The sequence below is a fragment of the Lissotriton vulgaris genome, chromosome 6 (genome assembly GCF_964263255.1).
Source record: "Lissotriton vulgaris chromosome 6, aLisVul1.2, whole genome shotgun sequence".
NCBI classification, from domain to species: Eukaryota; Metazoa; Chordata; class Amphibia; order Caudata; family Salamandridae; genus Lissotriton; species Lissotriton vulgaris.
The window spans coordinates 704,345,153-704,368,330 of NC_141694.1; the positions used below are offsets into that span (position 1 = coordinate 704,345,153).

Genomic DNA, 23,178 nt, shown 5'->3' on the forward strand with positions numbered 1-23,178 from the left:
CATAACCTACGATGCCTCCACCCTCCTAGCCCTTAACCCCGGTCGCGCCCCCAACTGCGTCCAAGCCGCCCCTGGACACACCCATGGACCTTTCTCCTGCTACTCCTGCAAATTCATCGGCACCGTCTACAACTCCGACACGATCACACCTCAGACTCCCAACCACCTACAATGCATCCTGCTCAACACCCGTTCGGTCCACAGGCACGCCATTGACCTATGGAACCTACTAGACACCATCTCTCCAGACGTCGCCTTCCTAACAGAAACATGGATGAACGCTTCCTCCGCCCCAGACATCACCATTGCCATCCCTGAAGACTATAAGATCACACGCAAGGACCGTACCGGCCACACAGGAGGAGGAATCGCTATCGTCCATAAAAAATCAATCCGCATCTCAACCAGCTCTGACGCCAACCTCGCCAACTCCGAACACCTTCACTTCCAGATCCACATCGACCCCAAGACCACACTCAGAGGCACCCTCCTCTACAGACCACCAGGACCCCGCGCAGAATTCAGTGAAGACATCACGGACTTCATCACTCCACACGCGCTCTCCTCCAAAGACTACATCCTTCTGGGAGACCTCAACTTTCACCTTGAAAAGATCAACGACCGCAACACCACCACCCTCTTGGACAACCTCGCCAACCTAGGACTTAAACAACTGGTCACTTCCCCCACCCACATCGCAGGTCACACACTCGACCCCATCTTCACCTCCAGCAATCATGTCTCCTTCAGCCACACTACGGATCTCCTCTGGACTGACCACAGCTGCGTTCACTTCACCTACAACAAGCCAAAACCCATCAACCACCTCCAACCAACTCTGCAAAGAAACTGGAACAAAATCACCATCGACCAGATCTCCTCATCGCTCCTTCTAAACACCCCTACCCACTCTTCTAACCCAGACCAAGCCGCCGCCAACTTCACCCTATGGTTATCCAACACCGCCGACACCCTAGCACCACTGAAAAAACGTCAAAGCAAACCTGGCAGCAAGAAGGCCTCATGGTTCAACGATGATCTAAAAAAGTCCAAGAAACTCTGCCGCTCCCTTGAAAAGGCCTGGAAAAAAGACCCAACCACTAGCACCAAGGACGCCTTCAAAAACGCCACCCGCACACACCACCAACTAATCCGAAAGGCCAAGAAAACAGCATTCAAGGATCGACTAGACAACAACGCCCACAACAGCAAGGAACTTTTCAACATCGTCAAGGAATTTACCAATCCCTCGGCCAACTCCAACGACATCACCACCTCTCAAGCCCTCTGCGACTCCCTAGCCTCATTCTTCCACAACAAAATTGCAGACATCCACAACAGCTTCGACAACCAACCCGGAGACCAACCCACCCTAACATATGCTGAACATTCTCCCTCCCTGAACACCCTCAACGACTGGAACCCAATCTCCACTGAGGACACCATCCGCCTGATGAACTCCATCCACTCAGGATCCCCCACAGACCCATGTCCTCACCACATCTTCAACAAAGCAGACTCCGTCATAGCACCGCACCTCCGAGATGTCATCAACTGCTCCTTCAACTCCGCCACCTTCCCGGAAAGCTGGAAACACGCTGAACTCACCGCCCTTCTGAAAAAACCCACAGCGGATCCCACCGAACTCAAAAATTACCGCCCCATCTCGCTCCTTCCATTCCCGGCCAAAGTCATCGAGAAAGCCGTCAACAACCAGCTCGCCGCTTTCCTCGAAGCCAACAAATCCCTCGACTCCTCACAATCTGGCTTCCGAGCAAAACACAGCACTGAGACCGCCCTCATCGCAGCAACAGACGACATTCGAACTCTACTGGACAATGGAGACACAGTCGCCCTCATCCTCCTCGACCTCTCTGCAGCCTTCGACACAGTCTGCCACAGCACCCTTTTAAAACGCCTCAAAAACATCGGAATACAAGGAAAAGCACTTGAATGGATCACCTCGTTCCTCTCCGGAAGAACCCAGAGAGTCCGCCTTCCACCATTCAAGTCCGAGGCCACTGAAGTCATCTGTGGCGTACCACAAGGATCCTCACTCAGTCCCACCCTCTTCAACGTATACATGAGCCCCCTCGCGGCCATCGCCCGCCAACACAACCTCAACATCATCTCCTACGCGGATGACACTCAACTGATCCTTTCTCTCACCAATGACCCCAGCACCGCCAAAACTAACCTTCACGAAGGAATGAAAGAAGTTGCCGAATGGATGAAACACAGCCGTCTGAAACTGAACTCCGATAAAACAGAAGTCCTCATCTTAGGTACATCCCCCTCTGCATGGGACGACTCTTGGTGGCCGGAAGCCCTTGGAAAAGCACCCATCCCGACAGACCACGCACGGAACCTAGGCGTTATCCTGGACTCTTCACTCTCAATGAACAGACAAGTCAACGCCGTATCCTCATCCTGCTTCAACATTCTCCGCATGCTCAAAAAAACATTTCGCTGGATCCCCACCGAAACAAGAAAAACAGTCACCCATGCTCTTGTCACGAGCCGACTGGACTACGGAAACACCCTCTACGCAGGTTCTACCGCTAAACTCCAGAAGAAACTCCAACGAATCCAAAACGCCTCAGCCAGGATCATATTAGACATCCCGCGCAACGAACACATCTCTGGCCACCTGAAAGACCTCCACTGGCTACCCATCAATAAGAGGATCACTTTCCGACTGCTAACCCACGCACACAAATCACTCTACGACATCGGACCAGAATGCTCACGACTGTCCTTCTACACCCCCTCCCGCCAACTACGTTCTTCTAGCCAAGCCTTTGCCACTGTACCTTGCATCAACAAGACCACCATGGGAGGCAGATCCTTCTCATACCTGGCCGCTAAAACATGGAACTCACTCCCCACTCACCTTCGCCTTACCCAGAACCACCTAGCATTCAGAAAGCAACTTAAAACGTGGATATTTGACAAGTAATCCTCCTCCCCTCACTAAGCGCCTTGAAACCCTCTGGGTACGTAGTGCGCTATATAAATTCTTTGACTTGACTTGACTTGACTAAGATGTGCACTAGACACTACCGATACAGCATCTAGAGCGGTAAACGCAGGAGTACTGTTGCGTAGGCATGCATGGCTAAGAATCTCAGGATTCAAACCAGAGGTACAAGCCAGTATACTAAACCAGCCATTTGACCAACAGCATCTTTTCGGTCCAAATGTAGACAGTGTGTTGGAAAAAATGAAAAAAGACACGGATACTGCAAAATCAATGGGCGCTTTACAAACACAAGACCATAGACCTTCCTTTTGTCGCTCCTCCTATAGGGGTGCATCAAAAGGCTTCCAAGCTGACAATACCTCTTCTACTTACAAACAAACCAACCAAACCTCACCCAGTAAGGGATACTATAGAGGAGGGTATAGAGGAAATAATAATAAGGGCAGAGGCAGAGGCAACAACAATCGCAACGCCTCTACTCCCAAACAGTGACTTCCCTTCCATCCCCCCAGACCATTCCACTCCTGTCGGGGGAAGATTACAACAGTTCCTACCTGTCTGGTACTCCATCACAACAGACAGGTGGGTGAGACAAATAATTCAGTCAGGTTATTGCCTGGAGCTCACTTCCACTCCTCCAACAATACCACCCAGACAACGTCCTATGTCACAAGAGCACCTCTTATTACTGAGGCAAGAGGTACAATCACCACTGCAAAAGAATGCGATAGAACTAGTACCAAGGGAACACCAAAACACAGGGGTTTACTCCCTTTATTTTCTCATACCCAAAAAGGATTGGTCTCTCAGACCAATTCTGGATCTAAGACCCCTAAACCAGTACATAAATTCAGACCATTTTCATATGGTCACATTACAACAAGTTTTACCGTTACTAGAAAAAGGGACTTCCTTGCTACATTAGACCTCAAACACGCCTACTTCCACATTCCCATTCATCAGTCCCATAGAAAGTACCTAAGATTCGTGCTAGAAGGTCAGCACTACCAATTCAAGGTGCTCCCCTTCGGAGTGACAACAGCACCTCGAGTATTCACAAAGTGTCTAGCGGTGGTAGCAGCAAGGTACAACATTCATGTATTCCCATATTGAGATGACTGGCTAATGAAATCCAAGTCATACAACCAATGTGTACAGCACACGCATCAAACAGTCTGCCTGCTGCACAAACTGGGGTTTACAGTAAATCAAAACAAGTCGCATCTACAACCGTCCCTATCTCAGCAATACCTAGGGGTCACAATAGATACCTCCAAGGCAGTAGAGTACCCCAACTTAATAAGAATACAGGCTATGCTGAATCTTATACCAAAATTCCAAGCACAACACTCACTACAAGCTTGAGTGTTCATGCAGCTAATAGGAATGATGGCATCTTGCATTTTCATAGTGCCGTACGCAAGACTACAAATGCGCCCCATACAAGAATGCTTGGCAGGTCAGTGGAATCAGGCTCAACAAGACATAACAGATCTGGTGGTGGTAGACGACCGGACACATCGCTCTCTGCAATGGTGGAACAACAAAATCCTTTCCAAGGGCCGGCCGTTTATAGAGCCAGTTCCACAAATAATACTGACCACAGACGCATCTCTCACTGGATGGGGAGCGCACTTACAAAATCACACAGTACAAGGAATATGGACAATGAAACAAAGAGTACTCCACATAAATTATCTGGAGTTACTGGCAATCTTTCAAGCTCTAAAATCGTTTCAACATTACATATCAAACAAGGCTGTATTAGTCCGGACGGACAATATGACAACAATGTATTACATTCAGAAGCAAGGAGGAACACACTCCCTACAGCTCTCCCTGCTGGCGCAGAGCATTTGGAGATGGGCCATTCCTCAAAACATTTTCCTGTTAGCAGAGCATCTACCAGGAGTTTACAATCAATTGGCAGATCTGTTAAGTCATCAGAGACAACAGATACACGAGTGGGAGCTTCATCCTCAAGTTCTTCAACCATTCTTTCAAATGTGGGGACAACCAGAGATAGATCTGTTTGCCACACATAACAACTCCAAATGCCTAAGCTTCGCCGCCAGGTACCCCCACCCATTATCCAAAGGCAACGCGGTATGGATGAACTGGTCAAACACATTTGCGTACGCTTTTCCACCTCTCCCACTAATTCCATTAGTGGTACGCAAATTAAGACAACATTCTCTCACATTGATTCTAATAGCACCAACGTGGGCGAAACAACCATGGTACACAACTCTACTGAAGCTCTCTGTAGTAACACACCACAAACTAAAACTCTCCCCACATCTACTAACACAGAACCATGGAGAGATTATGCATCCAGACCAAATGCCGCTCGATCTAGCGATTTGGCTCCTGAGGTCCTAGAGTTTGGATATCTAAATTTACCTACTGAGTGCATGGATGTCATTAAAGAGGCAAGACGTGCTACCACTAGAGCATGTTATGCAGCAAAATGGAAAAGGTTTGCTGTATATTGTACAAACAACAATGTGAATCCCTTAGATGTATCAATACAAAACATCATATGCTATTTATTACATCTGCAAAGATCTAATTTAGCATACTATTCAATTAGATTGCATTTAGCAGCTAAAGCAGCATATCTCCAAAACAGACAACATTTGTCACTGTTTAGAGTACCTGCAATCAAAGCGTTTATGGAAGGACTTAAACAAATAATTCCTCCTAGACAACCACCTTCTCCAGTATGGAATTTAAATGTTGTTCTCACAAGACTTATGGGTCCACCATTTGAACCATTGCATAAATGTGAGCTACAGTTTCTTACATGAAAAGTTGCCTTTTTAGTAGCAGTTACATCACTACGAAGAGTGAGTGAGATACAGGCATTAACAATTCAAGAACCATTTATACAACTTCATCATAATAAATTGGTTCTCAAAACAAATCCAAAGTTTCTGCCAAAGGTCATTTCACCATTCCATCTCAACCAATCCATTGAGTTGCCAGTATTTTTTCCACAACCGCAAACGGTTGCAGAAAGAGCTCTTCACACACTAGACGTAAAAAGAGCAGTTCTATACTACATAGATAGGACAAAACCTTTTCGTAAAACTAAACAACTGTTTGTGTCCTTTTCACCTCCACATAAGGGCAATCCAATTTCAAAATCAGGTATTACTAGGTGGATTGTTAAGTGTATTTAAATTTGTTACCAAAAAGCAAAACGCACTTTAACCATTCCTCCTAGGGCTCATTCTACCCGTAAGATAGTAGCATCTATGGCATTCTTAGGGAACATACCATTAGATGATATCTGTAAAGCAGCTACATGGTCTACTACATACACATTTACAAAACACTATTGTATAGATGTGCAGGCAAATCAACAAGCAAGTGTGGGCCAGGCTGTACTAAAGACATTATTTCAAACTACTGCAACAGATGTGGGTGACCGCCGCTAAGGGAGAAACTGCTGTGCAATCTATGCAAACGTGTATGGTCTGCAGCCCATATGCCTCGAACGGAAAATGCTACTTACCAGTATGCATCTGTTCTTGGCATGTAGGGCTGCAGAACCACACACGCCCACCCACCTCCCCGGCTACCTATATCTTTTCGAGTATTATCTTATTTAGATACACAATACATGGTCATCCTGATCTGTAATGATACAACTCCATCATTTGCCCAAATGGCGAAAACAATCTGAGGATGGAGTCGATGCCCATGCGCACTACGGTCTAAGGGAGGAGTCACCCAACAGACAAAGACTCTTCCAAGACAACAACAAAGTGTAATCATCCGGGCCCACCACCAGATGTTGATCTAATGCAAAAGTGTGTGGTTCTGCAGCCCTACATGCCAAGAACAGATGCATACTGGTAAGTAGCATTTTCCTTACTCCTGCTTCTTCCTGATATGCAAAAAATCAGGAGAGTGGAGACCTATTTTAGACCTCAAATGGCTGAACAAATTCCTCAAAAATCAGACCTTTCAGAATGGTCACACTCTCCGACATCCTTCGGCGCCTCAACAGCTTGGATTACATGACATCGCTGGATTTATAAAATGCTTATTTCCATTGTCCTATACAACCCAAACACAAAAAGTTCCTCTGATCCACAGTGGCTGGTACCCACTATCCGTTCTGAGTCCTACCTTTTGGCCTCATATCTGCTCCGCGGATTTTCACCAAGTTTCTGGCCCCAGTAGCAACCGCCTTGCGCAACCAGGGTCACCAACTATTTCCATATTTGGATGATTGGCTCACGAAAGCTCCATCGGCTCGTCTAGCGACTGCAGCTACAAATGATTGCATAGATCTGTTCCGAAAATTAGGCCTTTCTATAAACCAACGGAAGTCATCAGTTTTCCAAGTCAGATAATGACATTCCTAGGGGCTACTTGGATACCATTCAGAACAAAGCTTTCCTTTCACAAGAAAGGCAGGAAAGGTTGGAAACGTTGGCTCTCAGACTTTCAAAAAGAAAGTCCACTTCTGTGTGGACATCTAAATCTCTATGGGGCATGCTCTCCTCAGCAATCAATCTAGTGCCCCTGGCTCATCTTTACTTGAGACCTTTGGATTCAAACTACGGGATCCTTCAACAGGATAACTATCACTCTACGCATGAGAGAGGTGTTCGAATGGTTGACTTTGAAGTCTCATCTCTCACATTGCCTCTCCTTTCTATCTTTAATCCCGAAATTCATAGTAACCACCAATGCTGCATCCATGGAAGGTTAGGGAGGTCATCTCCAGGACCTTCAGATTCAGGGACAATGGTCCTCATCCCAGCGTCAAAGGCATTCAAAACAGGCTGGCCTCGGATAAAAGGTTCCTCGGTGTTGGTCCGTACGGACAACACCACAAGCATGTTTTATAGCAACAAACAAGGAGTAACCAAATCTCTGACTCTCTCTCAGGACGCCCAGCAGCTCTGGAACTGGTTTGCATTTCACAGGATATCCCTAAAAGTTGAGCATGTTCCAGAGCTTCGAAATACTCTTGCAGACACCCTCACCAGGACCAAAGACAACTGTCACGAGTGGGAGCTAGAACAAGACCTACTGAACAGGATTTTTTCACATTGGGGGAAACCAGCGCTGGACCTGTTTACTAAATACACGAAGTGAAAATGCTCGTTCTTCTCAAGCAGATTTCCTCTCCCAAACTCTCTGGGGAATGCCCTTTCAATGCGTTGGTCAGGAATATATGCTTACGCCTTTCCACTGATACCCAAGGTCCTGACAAATGAAAATGGAACACTACTGCCTTCTGATCTGATCCACTGAAATAAATCTGCAAAGCTGTGACCTGGACAACGACGCATATGTTCACGTAGCACTACCGCCTTGCAGCCGCGGGGCAGGCAGTCCTACATCATTTATTTCAGTAAAGGGAGTCTCTTTAATTGGAGAATTTCTCTTCTGTTATGAATATTGATATGCATTTGAAAATGTATCTTTATTGGTTTTAAAACTTGGTATACTTTTTAAAGTTGATAATAGAGATGTTTATTTCACATGTTTACGCCTTTATATGCATTTGCATTTATTTTTACACAAGCACGTTCACAAGACATTCCTTTTCTTAATATATTTTGAAATATTATTGGCAGTACCCACCATCCACTAAGGGTGCTTACTTATTTTACATTACTGCTTGCCATTCTGATTCAAGCATGTGAATCTATGAAAGATACCCCAGTACTGGATAAGAAATAAGTTACTTACCTGTAACTGCAGTTATCCAGTATTAGTATCTTTCATAGATTCACATACAACCCACCCTCCTCCCTGGACAGGCTCCCCTTACAATCCAGTATTACTATCTACACTTGTGCTGGAAAATCTGAAGAACTCAGCCTCTCTTTGGAAAGGTTCTAGAGGGTGCTGGTTACTGATTGGTTGTATTTAAGTTTGGTCCTTTTTTAGAAAAGGAGGTGAATAGATAGGCTATTAAATGCATGGTTTCCTCCATGATAGCCTATGAAAGTTCTTTAATTACTGCTTTATTTATATTACCGTGGGACTCCCCCCTCCGACGACGGGGAATGATTCAAGCATATGGATCTATGAAAGATACCAATAATGGATAACTGCAGTTACAGGTACTTATTTCTTATTTTTTATGCTAAGGTTTTGTTTTTTTGCATCTTGTTAATTTAGCGGTGGACGTGGGAAGGTGGAATTGACACTAGGTGACTTACAAGCTTGTGCTTTCAGAAGCTCATCAAATTGGGTTTTTATTTACGTTCTCTGGCACCGAGGTACAGATCCAGGTTCCCTATGTTCCAGCCCATCTATATACTTGTGGGTTTTTTCTTGCACCTCTCCTAGGGACAACTTTAGCACCCTGTTGCAGATCTGTTTCTACTAAATTGCATATACAGAGTGAGTTTGGGTCAGTCCATTGATGACTTATTTGGCAATCTCAAGCCTCTGCTCTGAATTCAAAGGCTTTCTTCCCGATTCTTGTTTTTGTCCCACCCAGGAGCAGTTTTGGCTCGAGGGGAATCATTAATATTATTATTTTTAGGTCCGGTCTAAAGAGATCTAGCTGTCTTGCCAGCCTTATGTTTTCTACAAAGTTCATAATAAAAATACATGCGTTCAGGGGCTTTTACACAACTCTCCTTATCTAATGTCTATCAAAATATGCTCCCTCCCCCCACGGCACATAGTATAGGGCACCGGGTCAGCCCACGTCGCAATCGGCTAACTTCACTTTGAGTCACTGCTTTGTGCTTGTGCACTTGTATACAGCCACGTAAAATTAGTCCCCCAATTTTGCACACTTGAAGGAACTTGTATCTGTCAGTGACTGCTAGTACCTATGTTTAGTGTGGTTTCCTCCCTTATTTATATAAAAACCAAGAAATATTTTGCGGTCTATAATATTAGCTTATTATCATAAACTACTTTGGCATATTTATTTCTCCTATGAAAAATAAGCACAAATCTTTAAAATAGCAAAAGTGTACATGCAAAATTGTAAGTTGAAACCACACTCACTCAGCTTTTCGAAGGTCATTTGAAGCTTGTACTTACTTGGAGCTTCTTACTCGAGGGAGACATCTAGTAACCATTTGATGTACTTCATCTTTGTGATATACTTGTAAATGAGTTGCTTCTGATTCTAGAGGGACATCTAGTAATGACTTGCGGTACTGCAGCTATATGTAAGGCCTGACCTATTAGATGTGCCAATGCTTTTATTTTTTACTTTGCTTTTCAGCCCTCCTTGAGAGTGCATGGCTTCCATTGGTTTCTTCCCCTCTCACTCACCTCGCACACCCTCCATTTATTCCTGCAATTACCACTTTATATTTTTTTAATGAATTTATTTTACAAATGCACATTATTACTGGGCTGCTTGCTTCCTTTTTGTGTTGCTGTGCACTTTCTAACAGTTTTTTTTAATTTTAACTTTTCAACACACAAAAAGGTCAATAAAAATGCCAAAATGTCCACCAGTGTGTCACAACACCTACACGCATGTGTATACATCAGTAGGCATCTTAAAATGGCTTCTTGTACATTCATGCATCCCGATGCATGTCAATGATGTAACCACAGCCATTTGGCATTCGTTGATGGCAAAGCAAACAGCCTTGACAAAGCCTTGTTAGCAATGTATCAATACTTATCCAGTATTATGGGTATCTTTCATAGATTCACATGCCTGAATCATTCCCCGTCGTCGGGGTAGGAGTCCCCAGTAAATAACAATAGTAATGTCACATAGACATATACTTAGTACTAGGCCAGAGGCCTCACATTAGTAGCCTATCTAGGTCCTTATGTAAAAAGGACCAAACTTTGGCCAGGAGCCAATCAGCTACCATCACCCTTCTCACCTTCCTGGAAGGAGCCCTAGTCCCTCAGATTTTCTACCGCACGTCGTGCACAGGAGTCTCCACTGAGCTCTGCTCAGGTTTTTTCCTATATCTTTGGATTTTTTGCCTACTAACTCTTCAGGTTCAGTTGGAAAAGGGGTATTGATATTTAAGATGTCTACTACTCCTAAAAGAGGACTTTTTTTAGACCATGTGCCTCATGTAGTAAAATGAGGTTACATATAGAGGACAAGCATGAAGACTGCTTGTACTGCCTCTATCCTCAGCATTCTGCCAAGGACTGTAAAATTTGTCGCACTCTCCCGGTCAAGACTTTGAAAGACAGGGAAGGGCGACTGCTTCTGTGGCTCCAGAGACTGAAGGACAAAGACCAAGTCTCCTCAGGTGAGAGCGAGTGTTCCTTCAGAAGTTTCCACTCCTCTCCTAAAAGGCCTCGACAGACATCCCCAAGTCAGTCTGCTGTGCCTCCTCACAAGAAGCCAAAGTCCATGGAGGGTCATCCTAAGGTCAAGCCTTCTCTTCAGATGACAGCCTTCAAGAAGCCTGCTGTGGTATCTTCTGGCCTGCCTGTGACGATGTCGACAGTATCCATTTCGACATCCACGGCGTCTACTTTCTCCATGGCGTCGACTGCTACAAAATCGTCGACGATGGGTAGGTCAATACCTTCTGTTATTCCTCTCACAAAACCGTCGACGACGCTCCCGTCGACGTCTGCTTCATCGTCGACGAAGGCAAAGCTTCCAGCGTCGACGAAAATCCCATCGTCGACGTCGAGTTCATCGTCGACGAAGACTTCATCGTCGTCGAAGACAGCGTCGACGAGGACACCGTCGACGTCGACACCTTCGTCTACGAACCCGTCGACGTCGAGACCGTCGACGAAGACTTCCTCGTCGACGAAGACTACATCGTCGATGAAGGCACCGTCGACGAGGACACCGTCGACGTCGACACCGTCGACGAGGACACCGTCGACGTCGACACCATCGTCGACGAGCCCGTCGACGAAGCCATGGTCGTCGACTTCTACAGTGTCGACGCCGCCGTCGACGAGGACATTGTCGTCGTCGTCGACGAGGACATCATCGACGTCGATGCAGTTGACGATGAAAATGCATGATAAAATGTCAAAAATCGTAGACGCTCCACAGTCGGACACCATGTCAACGAATCTACAATCGAAGGGCTCTCCATCAGTGAAGTATTCCTATACCCATTTTAAAATGTCATCATGCATGGTGACACCAGAGATGACCTCACCTAGTAAGGTCCAGCAACTGCTGCCAACGCAGTTTCTAGAAGCAGAAGATCCTGACGTAGAGAACATGTTTCCCATAGCATCCAGTCCCTCTCATCTTAATATCAAGGTTCATGAGAGTTCAGACTGTGAAGATCTTGAAGAGATTACAATTCAAGAAGAAGTTCGACAGCATACCACTGTTCAGCCTATGGTATGCCTTCCAGCGTCAATTGTCTCTGACCTACAGTTTCTAATTTCAGACTACAAGCAAAGATTTCCATCTTCTGCTCCTGCTTCAGGAGTGCCAGCACAGCAGGAAGCTCCAACTCCTCAACATCGCCAGCGACCACCTCCGCTGGTTGTGCATCAGGAACAAGAGAAGTTACCACCTCAAATTTCTTCGGATGAGGATGAATATGAGGAAGAAATGAGACATGATGAGGTCCAAGATGAGGAAGGACGAAATACATGCTGAGGATTCTGATGATAACGCCAACCTGGATCCGGCATCCCCAGAACAAGTACCGGATGATTCACCCCCTGAAGATTTAGCGGGATTCCATAATATAGTAGGGAGAGCGGCTGCAAGGTTCAACATCCAAATAGCTTCGGAAACGCAGGACTGTTTCCTCCATGATTTTAAGGAATCCTTCAAAAGATCTGTTCGATCCATCCCAGTAATCGATTATATATGGGAGCAAGGACTTAAAATTATGAAAAATCCTTCCTCTCTCATTCCAGTGCCGGCTAGACTTGAAAGGAAGTACAAAGCCCCGGACACTGCACCCGCATGTTTAACTGGCCAGACTAAACCGGACTCGGTTATATCACAGGCCGCTCAGCAGAAGTCTAGCAACCCGTCAGCGGCAATAACAGCGCCTCCTGATAAAGAGGGGAGAAAACTTGATGCCATTGGCAAAAGATTTTCATCCATGTCCGCCCTATCAGTCAGGGCTGCAAATTCTCTGGCATTACTAGGTCGCTACAATCGACAGATATGGGCAGATATAGCCCCATATCTAGGGGCAATCCCAGAAGACCAGAAAGAAGAGGTTAAGAAAATTTTGCTGGAGGGCGAACGCTCTGCCTCAGAAATGATCGATGTGGCCTTGGACATCGCTTCCACAGGATTTCGTCAACTGGCAGGAGCAGCGGTTTTGAGACGCCAGGGCTGGCTTAAAGCCACAGCATTCCGGCCTGATGTGCAAGCTAAAGTTCTAGACATGCCATTTGATGGAGAACTGCTCTTCGGTGAACATATCGATGATATGCTGCAAGGTATTAAGAAGGATACCGACACGGCGAAAGCCCTAGGCACCCTACAATACAAAACTAATTCCTTTCGAGGATCCAGAGGTAGAGGGCAACAGAATCGAGGCAGCTATCAAGGTTACAAGCCCGCTTATAACTCTTCTCAGCAGTACAAGCCTCAATATCAGCAGAGGCAGCAACAAGGACGAGCTTCATACAACAAGTCGTCCTTTCGAGGGAAAGGAGGAAAGAAAGATAATTACAGACGCCAATGACTGCTTTCTCCAGCATGCCTCCACCTCTTCTCCACAATTCGTAGTTGGAGGAAAAATTACCAACTTCCTTCACAATTGGAAGAAAATTACAACAGATCGTTGGGTGTTGCAGTTAGTTCGCTTCGGACACACTTTGGAGTTTGTGGAGCATCCTCCTCCGAACCCACCATGTCCTATGCAGCACAAGAATCTAAACCTACTTCAACAGGAGCTCTCTCTAATGCTCCAGAAAAGAGCAGTGGAGAGAGTTCCTCGAGGTCAGAAGGGGAGAGGATTCTATTCCAGATTCTTCCTGGTCAGAAAAAAGGAGAAGCAGCAGTGGAGACCAATACTGGATCTGAGAAACCTAAACATATACCTCAAGAAGCAGTCCTTCCGTATGGTTACCCTCCAGGAGGTATTACACCAATCAATCCAAAAGACTATATGGTATCCTTAGACCTCCAGGATGCCTATTTTCATATCCTCATTCACAAGAGTCATCGACAATTTCTGAGGTTTGCAGTGGCAGGCAGACACTACCAGTTCAGAGTTTTACCATTCGGCCTGAAGTCAGCTCCACGCATCTTCACGAAGTGTCTGTCTCCGGTAGCGGCATACCTTCGCCAGCATCATCACCAAGTCTTTCCCTACCTAGACGACTGGCTCATCAAGGCTCCGACTCGGACAGGCGTAGCCAAGTCCTCTTCGGCCTGCCTTCATCTATTCGAAAATCTGGGCCTAACACTCAACCAGGAAAAGTCAACTCTCCAATCGTCACAACGTCTCAATTTCCTGGGAGCAACGTTGGATACACAACAAGAGAAAGCCTTCCCTTCCAGAGAACGTCAGGTCAAGCTGAAGACCCTGGCCGTCCACATTCAGACCAAAAAGAGAGTCAAAGTTTGTCTATTCAAGTCGTTGTTAGGAATGATGTCTTCCAACATTTTTCTCATTCCTCACTGTCGCCTACACATGCGGCCTCTACAGGAAGCCTTAACAAATCAGTGGATCCAAAGTACAGGGTCTTTCGACGACTGGATCAAGATCACTCAGGTCATGAAGAAAGCTCTGAGATGGTGGCTTCTGGGCGACAACTTAAACAAGGGTCTCCCTTTTCTTCTCCCAGTCTCTCCTCATGTGATAACCACAGACGCTTCACTGGAAGGATGGGGGGCGTTCCTGCAGGAACTGCAAGTGCACGGTCAATGGTCAGTGGCAGAAAAACAACTCCACATCAATCTGCTAGAGTTAAGAGCAGTGCGCTTGGCACTTCGAGCATTTCTGCCCCGAATCCGGAACTCCCCAGTGCTTGTGAGGACGGACAACACCACCACAATGCACTACCTGAACAAGCAGGGGGGTACTCGATCCAGGACGTTGTCTCGAGAATCTCAGCAAATTTGGATCTGGCTGGTACAACACGACATTTCTCTGCGGGCAGAGTATGTCCCAGGAGTAGACAACACCCTGGCAGACTCGCTAAGCAGGCAGCGTTCACTTTGTCACGAGTGGGAGCTCGACCAGCAGACGCTCGACTCTGTGTTCTCCCGTTGGGGCAAACCTCACCTGGATCTCTTTGCGACTGAAGTGAACGCGAAATGCCAACATTACGCAAGCTGGCTTCCCCAGAAAAGGTCCCTAGGGAATGCCTTTTCGATGACATGGTGCAACGTCTTTGCTTACGCTTTTCCACCGTTTCCCCTGATCCCCAGGGTTCTCCGGAAACTGAAAGCAGAGAGTTGTACCATGATCCTGATAGCCCCAGCGTGGCCGCGCCAACACTGGTATACAGAACTACACCTTCTATCGCTGGAACCTCCAATTCTATTCAGGACATGCCCACATCTCCTCACAATGAACCAGGGACAAGTCCAGCATCCGGATCCAACATCTCTAAAATTATCAGCTTGGCTCCTGAGTTCAGAGAGTTCCAGGATTTAGATATTCCACAGGAATGCAGGGTCGTCTTAGCCCGGGCTCGGGCTGAAAGTACTAAGACGTATTCCCTCAAGTGGAAAAGGTTCTGTTTGTGGTGTAGAGCTCAGAATTTGCATCCGTTCACTTCTACTCCAGCACAAATTCTGCCCTACTTGCTCCACTTAGCCAATTCAGGACTGGCACACGCTTCAATAAAGGTCCACCTGGCGGCCATATCCAGGTTCAGACGATCTTCGTGTGGAGCTTCACTATGGACCAACAGACTAATCAAACAGTTTCTGAAGGGATTATTCAGATCTTTCCCTCCAGTTAGAGCACCTCCACCTACATGGCAACTAAATGTGGTACTAGCTCAACTAATGAAACACTCGTTTGAGCCAATCCACAGAGCAGATCTAAAATATTTGTCATGGAAAACGGCTCTATTGCTGGCGCTCACGTCAGCAAGGAGAGTGAGTGAACTGCAGGCTTTTTCTGTGCAAGACCCCTTCATCCAGTTCAAGAACGACAGGGTCATTCTACGGACTAACCCTAAGTTTATACCGAAGGTTCCGTCCTCTTTCCATCTCAACGAACCTATTGTCATACGATCTTTCTTCCCGAATCCATCATCTGCGGCTGAAAGATCTCTCCACTCATTGGACCTCAAACGATGTCTCAAATTCTACCTTCACAGGACGGAGCAATTTAGAAAGTCCAACCAATTGTTTGTTGCATTTAGCAGGCCCAGAAAAGGCTTAGCTTTAACAAAACAGAGCATTTCCAGATGGATTTCAGCGGCCATCGCCTTCTGTCACCAACAGGCGGGCCATCCTCTGCCTTCAAGAGTTCGAGCACACTCCACTAGAGCGGTATCCACCTCCATGGCGCTCTTTGCTGGGGTATCCATTGTCGACATTTGCAGAGCGGCGACATGGAAGACACCACATACGTTCACCAAGCACTACTGCTTGGACTCTGAACTTCTGAAGGATGCAGCAGTGGGGCAGGCTGTCCTACGTCATCTATTTCATTAGTGGTGAGCCTTCTTCCTATCATCCCACCTTCCAGGTAATTTATCGCACATTTCTTATCAGGTTGTGAGTATCATGTAAACTGTGTAACAACTTATGATAAGATTATTATGTCTTTACGAATGTATTATGCGAAATGTGCTCATTATTGCTTGCTATTCTGATTCAGGCATGTGAATCTATGAAAGATACCCATAATACTGGATAAGAAATGCGTTACTTACCTGTAACAGCAGTTATCCAGTATTGGTATCTTTCATAGATTCACATGCAACCCACCCGCCTCCCCTGGAAGGGCTCACCTTTCCCCTCTCAGTAGGTACTACTTAGCACTGTGCTTACGAAAATCTGAGGGACTACGGCTCCTTCCAGGAAGGTGAGAAGGGTGATGGTAGCTGATTGACTCCTGGCCAAAGTTTGGTCCTTTTTACATAAGGACCTAGATAGGCTACTAATGTGAGGCCTCTGGCCTAGTACTAAGTATATGTCTATGTGACATTACTATTGTTATTTACCGGGGACTCCTACCCCGACGACGGGGAATGATTCAGGCATGTGAATCTATGAAAGATACCAATACTGGATAACTGCTGTTACAGGTAAGTAACGCATTTCTTTTCTTCCCTCTCTTCTGGGTTGCCAATTTTTTTTTTTAAAGGACTCCTGGGCCTAACTGGGCTTTTTACATTTTAAAAAATGTAAAGAAATTGCTTTGCCGAACTCTAGGAAATATGATATGCTGTTGAAAATGTTTTGCTTAATCTAAATTAATTACACTTTTTATCTTTTTCTTTTTACTTTTAGATGAACAGTACTCGTATACTGTGGAGTCAGATATTCAAATGCAATATTCCTTTCTATGATGTGGTACCGGTAGTAGCAGTGTCTTCCTTTATACTTTTTCTGCCGGTCATCTTCTACCTAAGCAGTTACTTACATTCTGAACAAAAAAAGCGTAAACTCATTTTGCGTAAGTATCTTTTGAATTGTGGCACTCGAGGTACAGTCTTTTAGGTAGCACATAGGTATTCTAAAAACAAAACTACTGGATAATTACTCTAAAGCCTTATGGGTAAAGTGGTAAGAGGGAGTGTGGATTTTGAGCTACTTTCTCTGTTGGTGTGGTTTAGTCTTGTCCCGGTCATAAAACCCCAGCAGAATGACCGTTGGTAGAGTTATTTTGTATCACCACTATTGTGGGGTAGTCCCTATTATGTGCTACCAAGAAGATACCCCCCATCTACCATAGAAACTCGTACTAGGACTGCAGAACTGCGTTTACCTGGAGTAAGAATTCGGATTGCAATTATAATGATCAGTTTATATTGATGCAATCCTGTTGGTCAAACATTTAACCGTTAACTCGGACACCCCCTCTTCCAACAGCAAAGCATACCAGGATTAAAGAAGCAGACAAAATGAGGACAGTTAACTTCAGAATTGTGGAATGATGTCTCTGTGGATGAACTGGTCATGTTTCTTATTAGGAATTTAATTATAATGCATATATGTTAGTAGTGGACCTTGATTTAAAATTGTACTTTGCAGTTTGTAAACAAATAAACCTGTATGTCCAGGCAAATTAAGGTGCTAAGGATTTTAGGCTCTGCCTACCAGACAGTGCAAGGTGTCTGGTTGCTAAATGCTTGTTTTGGGCTTACCAAGAACTTACAGGGGCTTACAGCCCACCCATGGCTTACAATTGATTGACTTTATTGTCACTCATTTGCCTGTTTCTTAGTTTTAGTTTGTCCCTCCCTTGGCCCTTAGCCTCATTGCTATATCTCTGACAGGCTGCTCACTTTCAGGGATTTTGTTTTCTTTTTGGTTGCGCATGCCTCAATAGAGTATGTTATTTCCAGCTCTCAATCTCCCCCTAGGCTCCTTTCAATTTTTTTTGTGTACTTCTCCACCCTCCCCCTCAAACTCCGAAGTTGTTCTCAGCTTTTGCTGCTTTCCCCCTTTCTGCGTGTTCTGTGTTCTTCTCTCACCACCCACACCCTTTGTGTTCTTGTCTCCATGTGTGCTTCTTCCCCTTGTGTGTTTCTTCCCCTTGTGTGTTTCTTCCCCTTGTGTGCTTCTTCCCGTTGTGTGCTTCTTCCACCGCCCTCATGAGATACTTTTTCCCTCCTTGCCCCCATACACTTGCCTATTCGCTCCTTCGTTACTTCATCTGTCAGTCTTTTTTTTTATTGTATCATATATTTTATGTTTATTTACCGATCCATGTGGCATCTGCCATCTTGGATCAGTAAATAAAAAATCAAATGAATTTGTGCACATATATTTTACTGGTGTGCGCGTGCATCATCCCGCATGCAAGTGCAAGTAGAATGACGTAACCGCCAGCAGCTGTCCATTTATCGCACCTTTATTTATTTTGAAGATGTGCACAGTGCCTGGAAAATGCCCAACACTGTAAAGCATCGCCAGAGGCATCAGCATAGAGAATAAGTCCTAAATGTGAGAACTATTGGCTTTGTCAGTGCTTGTTGAACCCTCCGAAACACTATTTAGGGCCAAATTGAAAACTCTTCTATTCCCTAAATAATTGCTGTCTTTACTCCCTCAGGTTTCATCTTCCTCAGTTTATGAATTGTAAGCAGTTAGCGCGGAGACACACAGTTTTGTGCAGCCAGGCGCTCTGTAAATGTTTTTATTATTATTATTATTATTATTATTGTTTTTTCATTAATTACTAACTCATTGAATATTGCACTCCAGATCATAGTATCAATATTCAATACAATTGTCATCATTGGGTGGGCTTAATGTCAGTAGGACATCTACAAAATTCTAGGGAATCTCCTTGCATCACATCTTAATCAGCCACTAAATAATTAACTTTCACGTGCAATCAGAATTTAGTTCTTTATATATAATGCTCTCAAGATGAGTCCTTTTCTATATTTTTCATTTTAAAAAGTTGGCACTGTGACGGTCAACAGTAAAAATATTTAGACCCAGGTGTACAACATCTAGAAGCTGTGTGGTCTAGAACAATTGTGAAATTTACACCAGTCTCTTTAAATTGTAACTGTGTATACAAAGCAACCTAAAAATAGTCATCCTTTACTCTCTGAATGCTTTACTGTTTTACATCTCCTGCAAAAACATAGTAGAAAGGAACATTTCTGTGGTGTATTGCAACATTCTGCATAGTATCCATTATTTGATGCCCTTCTGTTAGGTCTTTCCTACATGACCTGGGGAAGTAGTTACTGAGCAAAACGCTAGTGAGAAACTGCCCTTTACAGCTGGCACCCCATGGGCACATATACTATTATTTCGCTCATTGGATGCCAAATATTTCTATTTAGGTCTTGACTTTGCAAGGAATAGAGCCGTCCAACTGTCAAGACTTCCTGAGGAGGTGATGATGGTTTGGAACTCACATACAGTATAGTGATAACTAAATACCTCAAAAGTCACAGCTGTATCTTGGAAATAGTCTCTATTTAATACAAGAAAATTTAGGGTAGTTAACATTTTAAGATAGTACAAAAATGTCCTTGTATCTTCTGAGCTGAGATGTGAACCTTACCAGTTTTATTATTTCATCAGCTGGCCTGATGCCTCATTATTTTCCTGCTTGCAGCAGACCTCTGCAGTGATCTACATTTCAAATGTTTGAATCCTGCTAAGATCAGCACTCCTTTCATTCCTAGCTGGGTGGGTGAATTTAGTACTATTACCTTTAGTTGTAGTAACCCTTGGTATTTAGATGTGCTAAGATGCTATAATCACAATATTCTATAAGGTGATGTGCAATAGATCACTCAACCCCTGCAGTCTTTGAACATCTTTGGACCTGAGTTCTTTTACAGTTGACTTCATCTAAATTCATATTGATGCTTGATATGAGGTTGCAAAATATCCAGTGTGCTGTGATGCAACGATCTATTGTCCTAGTTCCTTAGCTGCCCTTAGTAGGAACAAGTGGGTATGGTTAATTCAGTTTGAGCCCAGACAGCCAATACATTGTCCACCCTTAAAACAATATCCTAAAAGTGAACTGAGGTCCCAAACCACAAATATACAGATTTATTGTTGGCAAGGATAAACTGGTTCAGCTTCAAAGTTCCTATTGTTAAGTTAGCAGAGGAAAAGGCATTATATGGTTGGTGCGGGAGTTAGGAGGTGAGGTAGATACTGTTCAGCAGGACTGCTTTCAACCCCACCTGAGCCCATAGTCACTTGTTCAGTGTGCTTCACAAGTGAACTTCCAATGTATATGCTGTTAACTAGTTGTTGAGATCTACACTTCTAGTTGGTGGGAGCACTCAAAGGACTGCGATCAGCATCTGGTTCATAAGTAGGCAGTAGGAAACTGGTTCAGGGTTTTTTGGAATTAGGTCATCAAACCTCAGCCAACATTTGTTTACTCAGAATTCTGTTTAAGACCCTCAACTTAAGCTGAGAGCTCTCAAAGCAAATTTAAAACCAATAACCGTGATTATACTATGCATTTTTAAAACAAATCATTTTAATATTTTGCACCCTAAACAAAATATTCACAGCTTCTTAGTTTATCAATGGTGTAAAGCAGAATAATCTTTCACAGGGCCATTAAAAAAATTGGTGTGGGGGCGTGGCCAAGACTCAGATGGAGTAAGACGCACTCTGTGTCTGCTCCGTCTCCAGGCGGTCGGCCAAACGCACATAACAGCTGCAAGACTTTTGGGACACGGCCTGACCCTATCCTGGGGTACTGAGACCCCCGCGCCACCTTGGTTCCCCATGTGGAAGACTGAGGTCCCGTGCCAGGGGCTGCTGTGCGGATCTTGCCGGTAGGAGCGGCTTCACCCACCATCTTGGTTCCAGCTCTGGCGGAGTTGGACGATTCTGCCGCGGCCTTGGGGTTCTGCAGAGGGGACTAGGCTACTGGCTCGCCGTCCAGGGGCTGGCCTTGGGGGAACTGGGGTCGCAGACCGGACCCCGGCCACCACCCGCGCATTCCTTGAACAAATCGAGTCCGGCGACATCTGAGCGGCCCTCCGTTTTTTCTGGGGCGGACTCTCTCTGCCGGAGGCCGGCCAGACCGCCACACATCGGACCCTCCATTCTGCACCCTGCGGACCTGCTGCATGGGGGAGGGAGCCTTGAGGGACTGGGCTCCTCCCTGGATGTAATGTGTGTGCTTGCGGCCGGCGGGTCCTCCATTGAGCTGCCATCTTGTTGGGCTTCTCCCCGTGAAGGGAGGAGAGCCGGCCACACTGCCACCGCTGATGCTGGGCTGCGGTGCCCCCAGTGGGGGTTGAAGTGAGCGATCCTGCGTCTCCCCAGAGTGGGGGAGGCGCTGATTTCTTGCCCTTGGACCCGGGGGGACCTCAGCACCGTGGCAGAGGAAGAGGGGTGAACTGACGTCACCTCCAAGCCCGCTTGGACGATCCTGAGTTCAAGCGCACAGCACCATGGCACGAGAGTGGAGGTGAGTTAGGGGTCATGGCCGGAGTGAAGGGGAACCATCTGTGTGCCCTGTGGGCGTGGAGAGGATCGGCTGTGCACTCGACCAGCTAACTAGGCCCCTTTCACTCCTCCACCAGTTTTTTACTTTTGCTGGCGGTATGGAGGGGACCCGGGCCTGTATTTCTATGAGAGCGTTCCCTTGATACCACGATTCAGTTGGTTCCTCTGGGGGTAAACACTTAGGGAGATCGGCTGCACAGTCAGGCACCGAATCGACTACCTCGAACGAACACTCGACACACGGATGGAGGACCAGAAGGAACTCTGACGCCGCATGGCAACGCTCGAAGACCTGCACATAGAACTCCAGATCAAGCAGAAGGACCTGGAAAATAGGAGCTGGAGGAATAACCTATGTTTTGGAGGGGTCCCTAGGTACGCAGAGGGCCAGGACATAATGGCTTACACGGCGGAACTTCTTCAGGAGATGAGGGGGGATGAGGATGCCACCCCCCTACACTAGATAGAGCACACCGAGTGCTAGCCCCCGGTGCCAATCTGAATCTAATCCCCCATATCTTATCCCGAGTGCACTTCTTCACAGAGAAGGAGGCAATTCTTCGTACGTCCAGGGAAAAATCGGACCTCTCTTAAGGAGAGCACCCCATACAAATTTTCCAGGATCTAGCCCCAGTCACTCTGCGATGACATAGGGAATTTAAACCAGTTACTGACAAACTGAGGGAGCTTAAAATCCAGTATCAGTGGGGGCACCCTTTTTCCCTGATTTTCACATGGGAAGGTAGATGTCGGTCTCTCAGATCCTTGAAGGAGGCTCAACAGCTGCTCCAACTTCAGTCAGATTCCCGACCCTCTAGTCCGGCCTCTGGGGCTGCCCGCCCTAGGACCTCTCTTCGCCGGAATGGTCTACTGTGCCTCCCCCTCTGGGTCGGGCTCGGAGGCCAAGCAAAACTTCACAGCAGGCTAAACAGGACAATATTCACCATCTTCAATCTAAAGGCGGTGTGTGGTCCCCTCTGGCGTGTTCTCGGCCGGCTTCTGGGCCTTCTGCCTCTGGAACAAGTGAACATAGTCCTTAGAGTGCCTTCGACCCCGGCTGGGGGGGGGGGGGGAATGAGTGTCAAAACCTATGTGTCCATGATCTCCCTGGATTATTTGTTTGACTAGTGGGTGTGATTGTTTGACCAGGGAGTCCATGGAGTGGTAGCGAGCAACTACA

General features: G+C 45.9%; 1 protein-coding gene across 1 annotated transcript in view; it reads left to right on the forward strand.

Moving 5' to 3' along the window:
* Positions 1–23,178, forward strand: part of OSTM1 (osteoclastogenesis associated transmembrane protein 1) — a 205,120-nt gene that overhangs the window by 168,100 nt on the left and 13,842 nt on the right. The window contains exon 5 of the mRNA XM_086926684.1: positions 17,334–17,499. Within this exon, the coding sequence (XP_086782810.1) occupies positions 17,334–17,499 (166 nt within the window). The remainder of the gene's footprint in view (positions 1–17,333; positions 17,500–23,178) is intronic.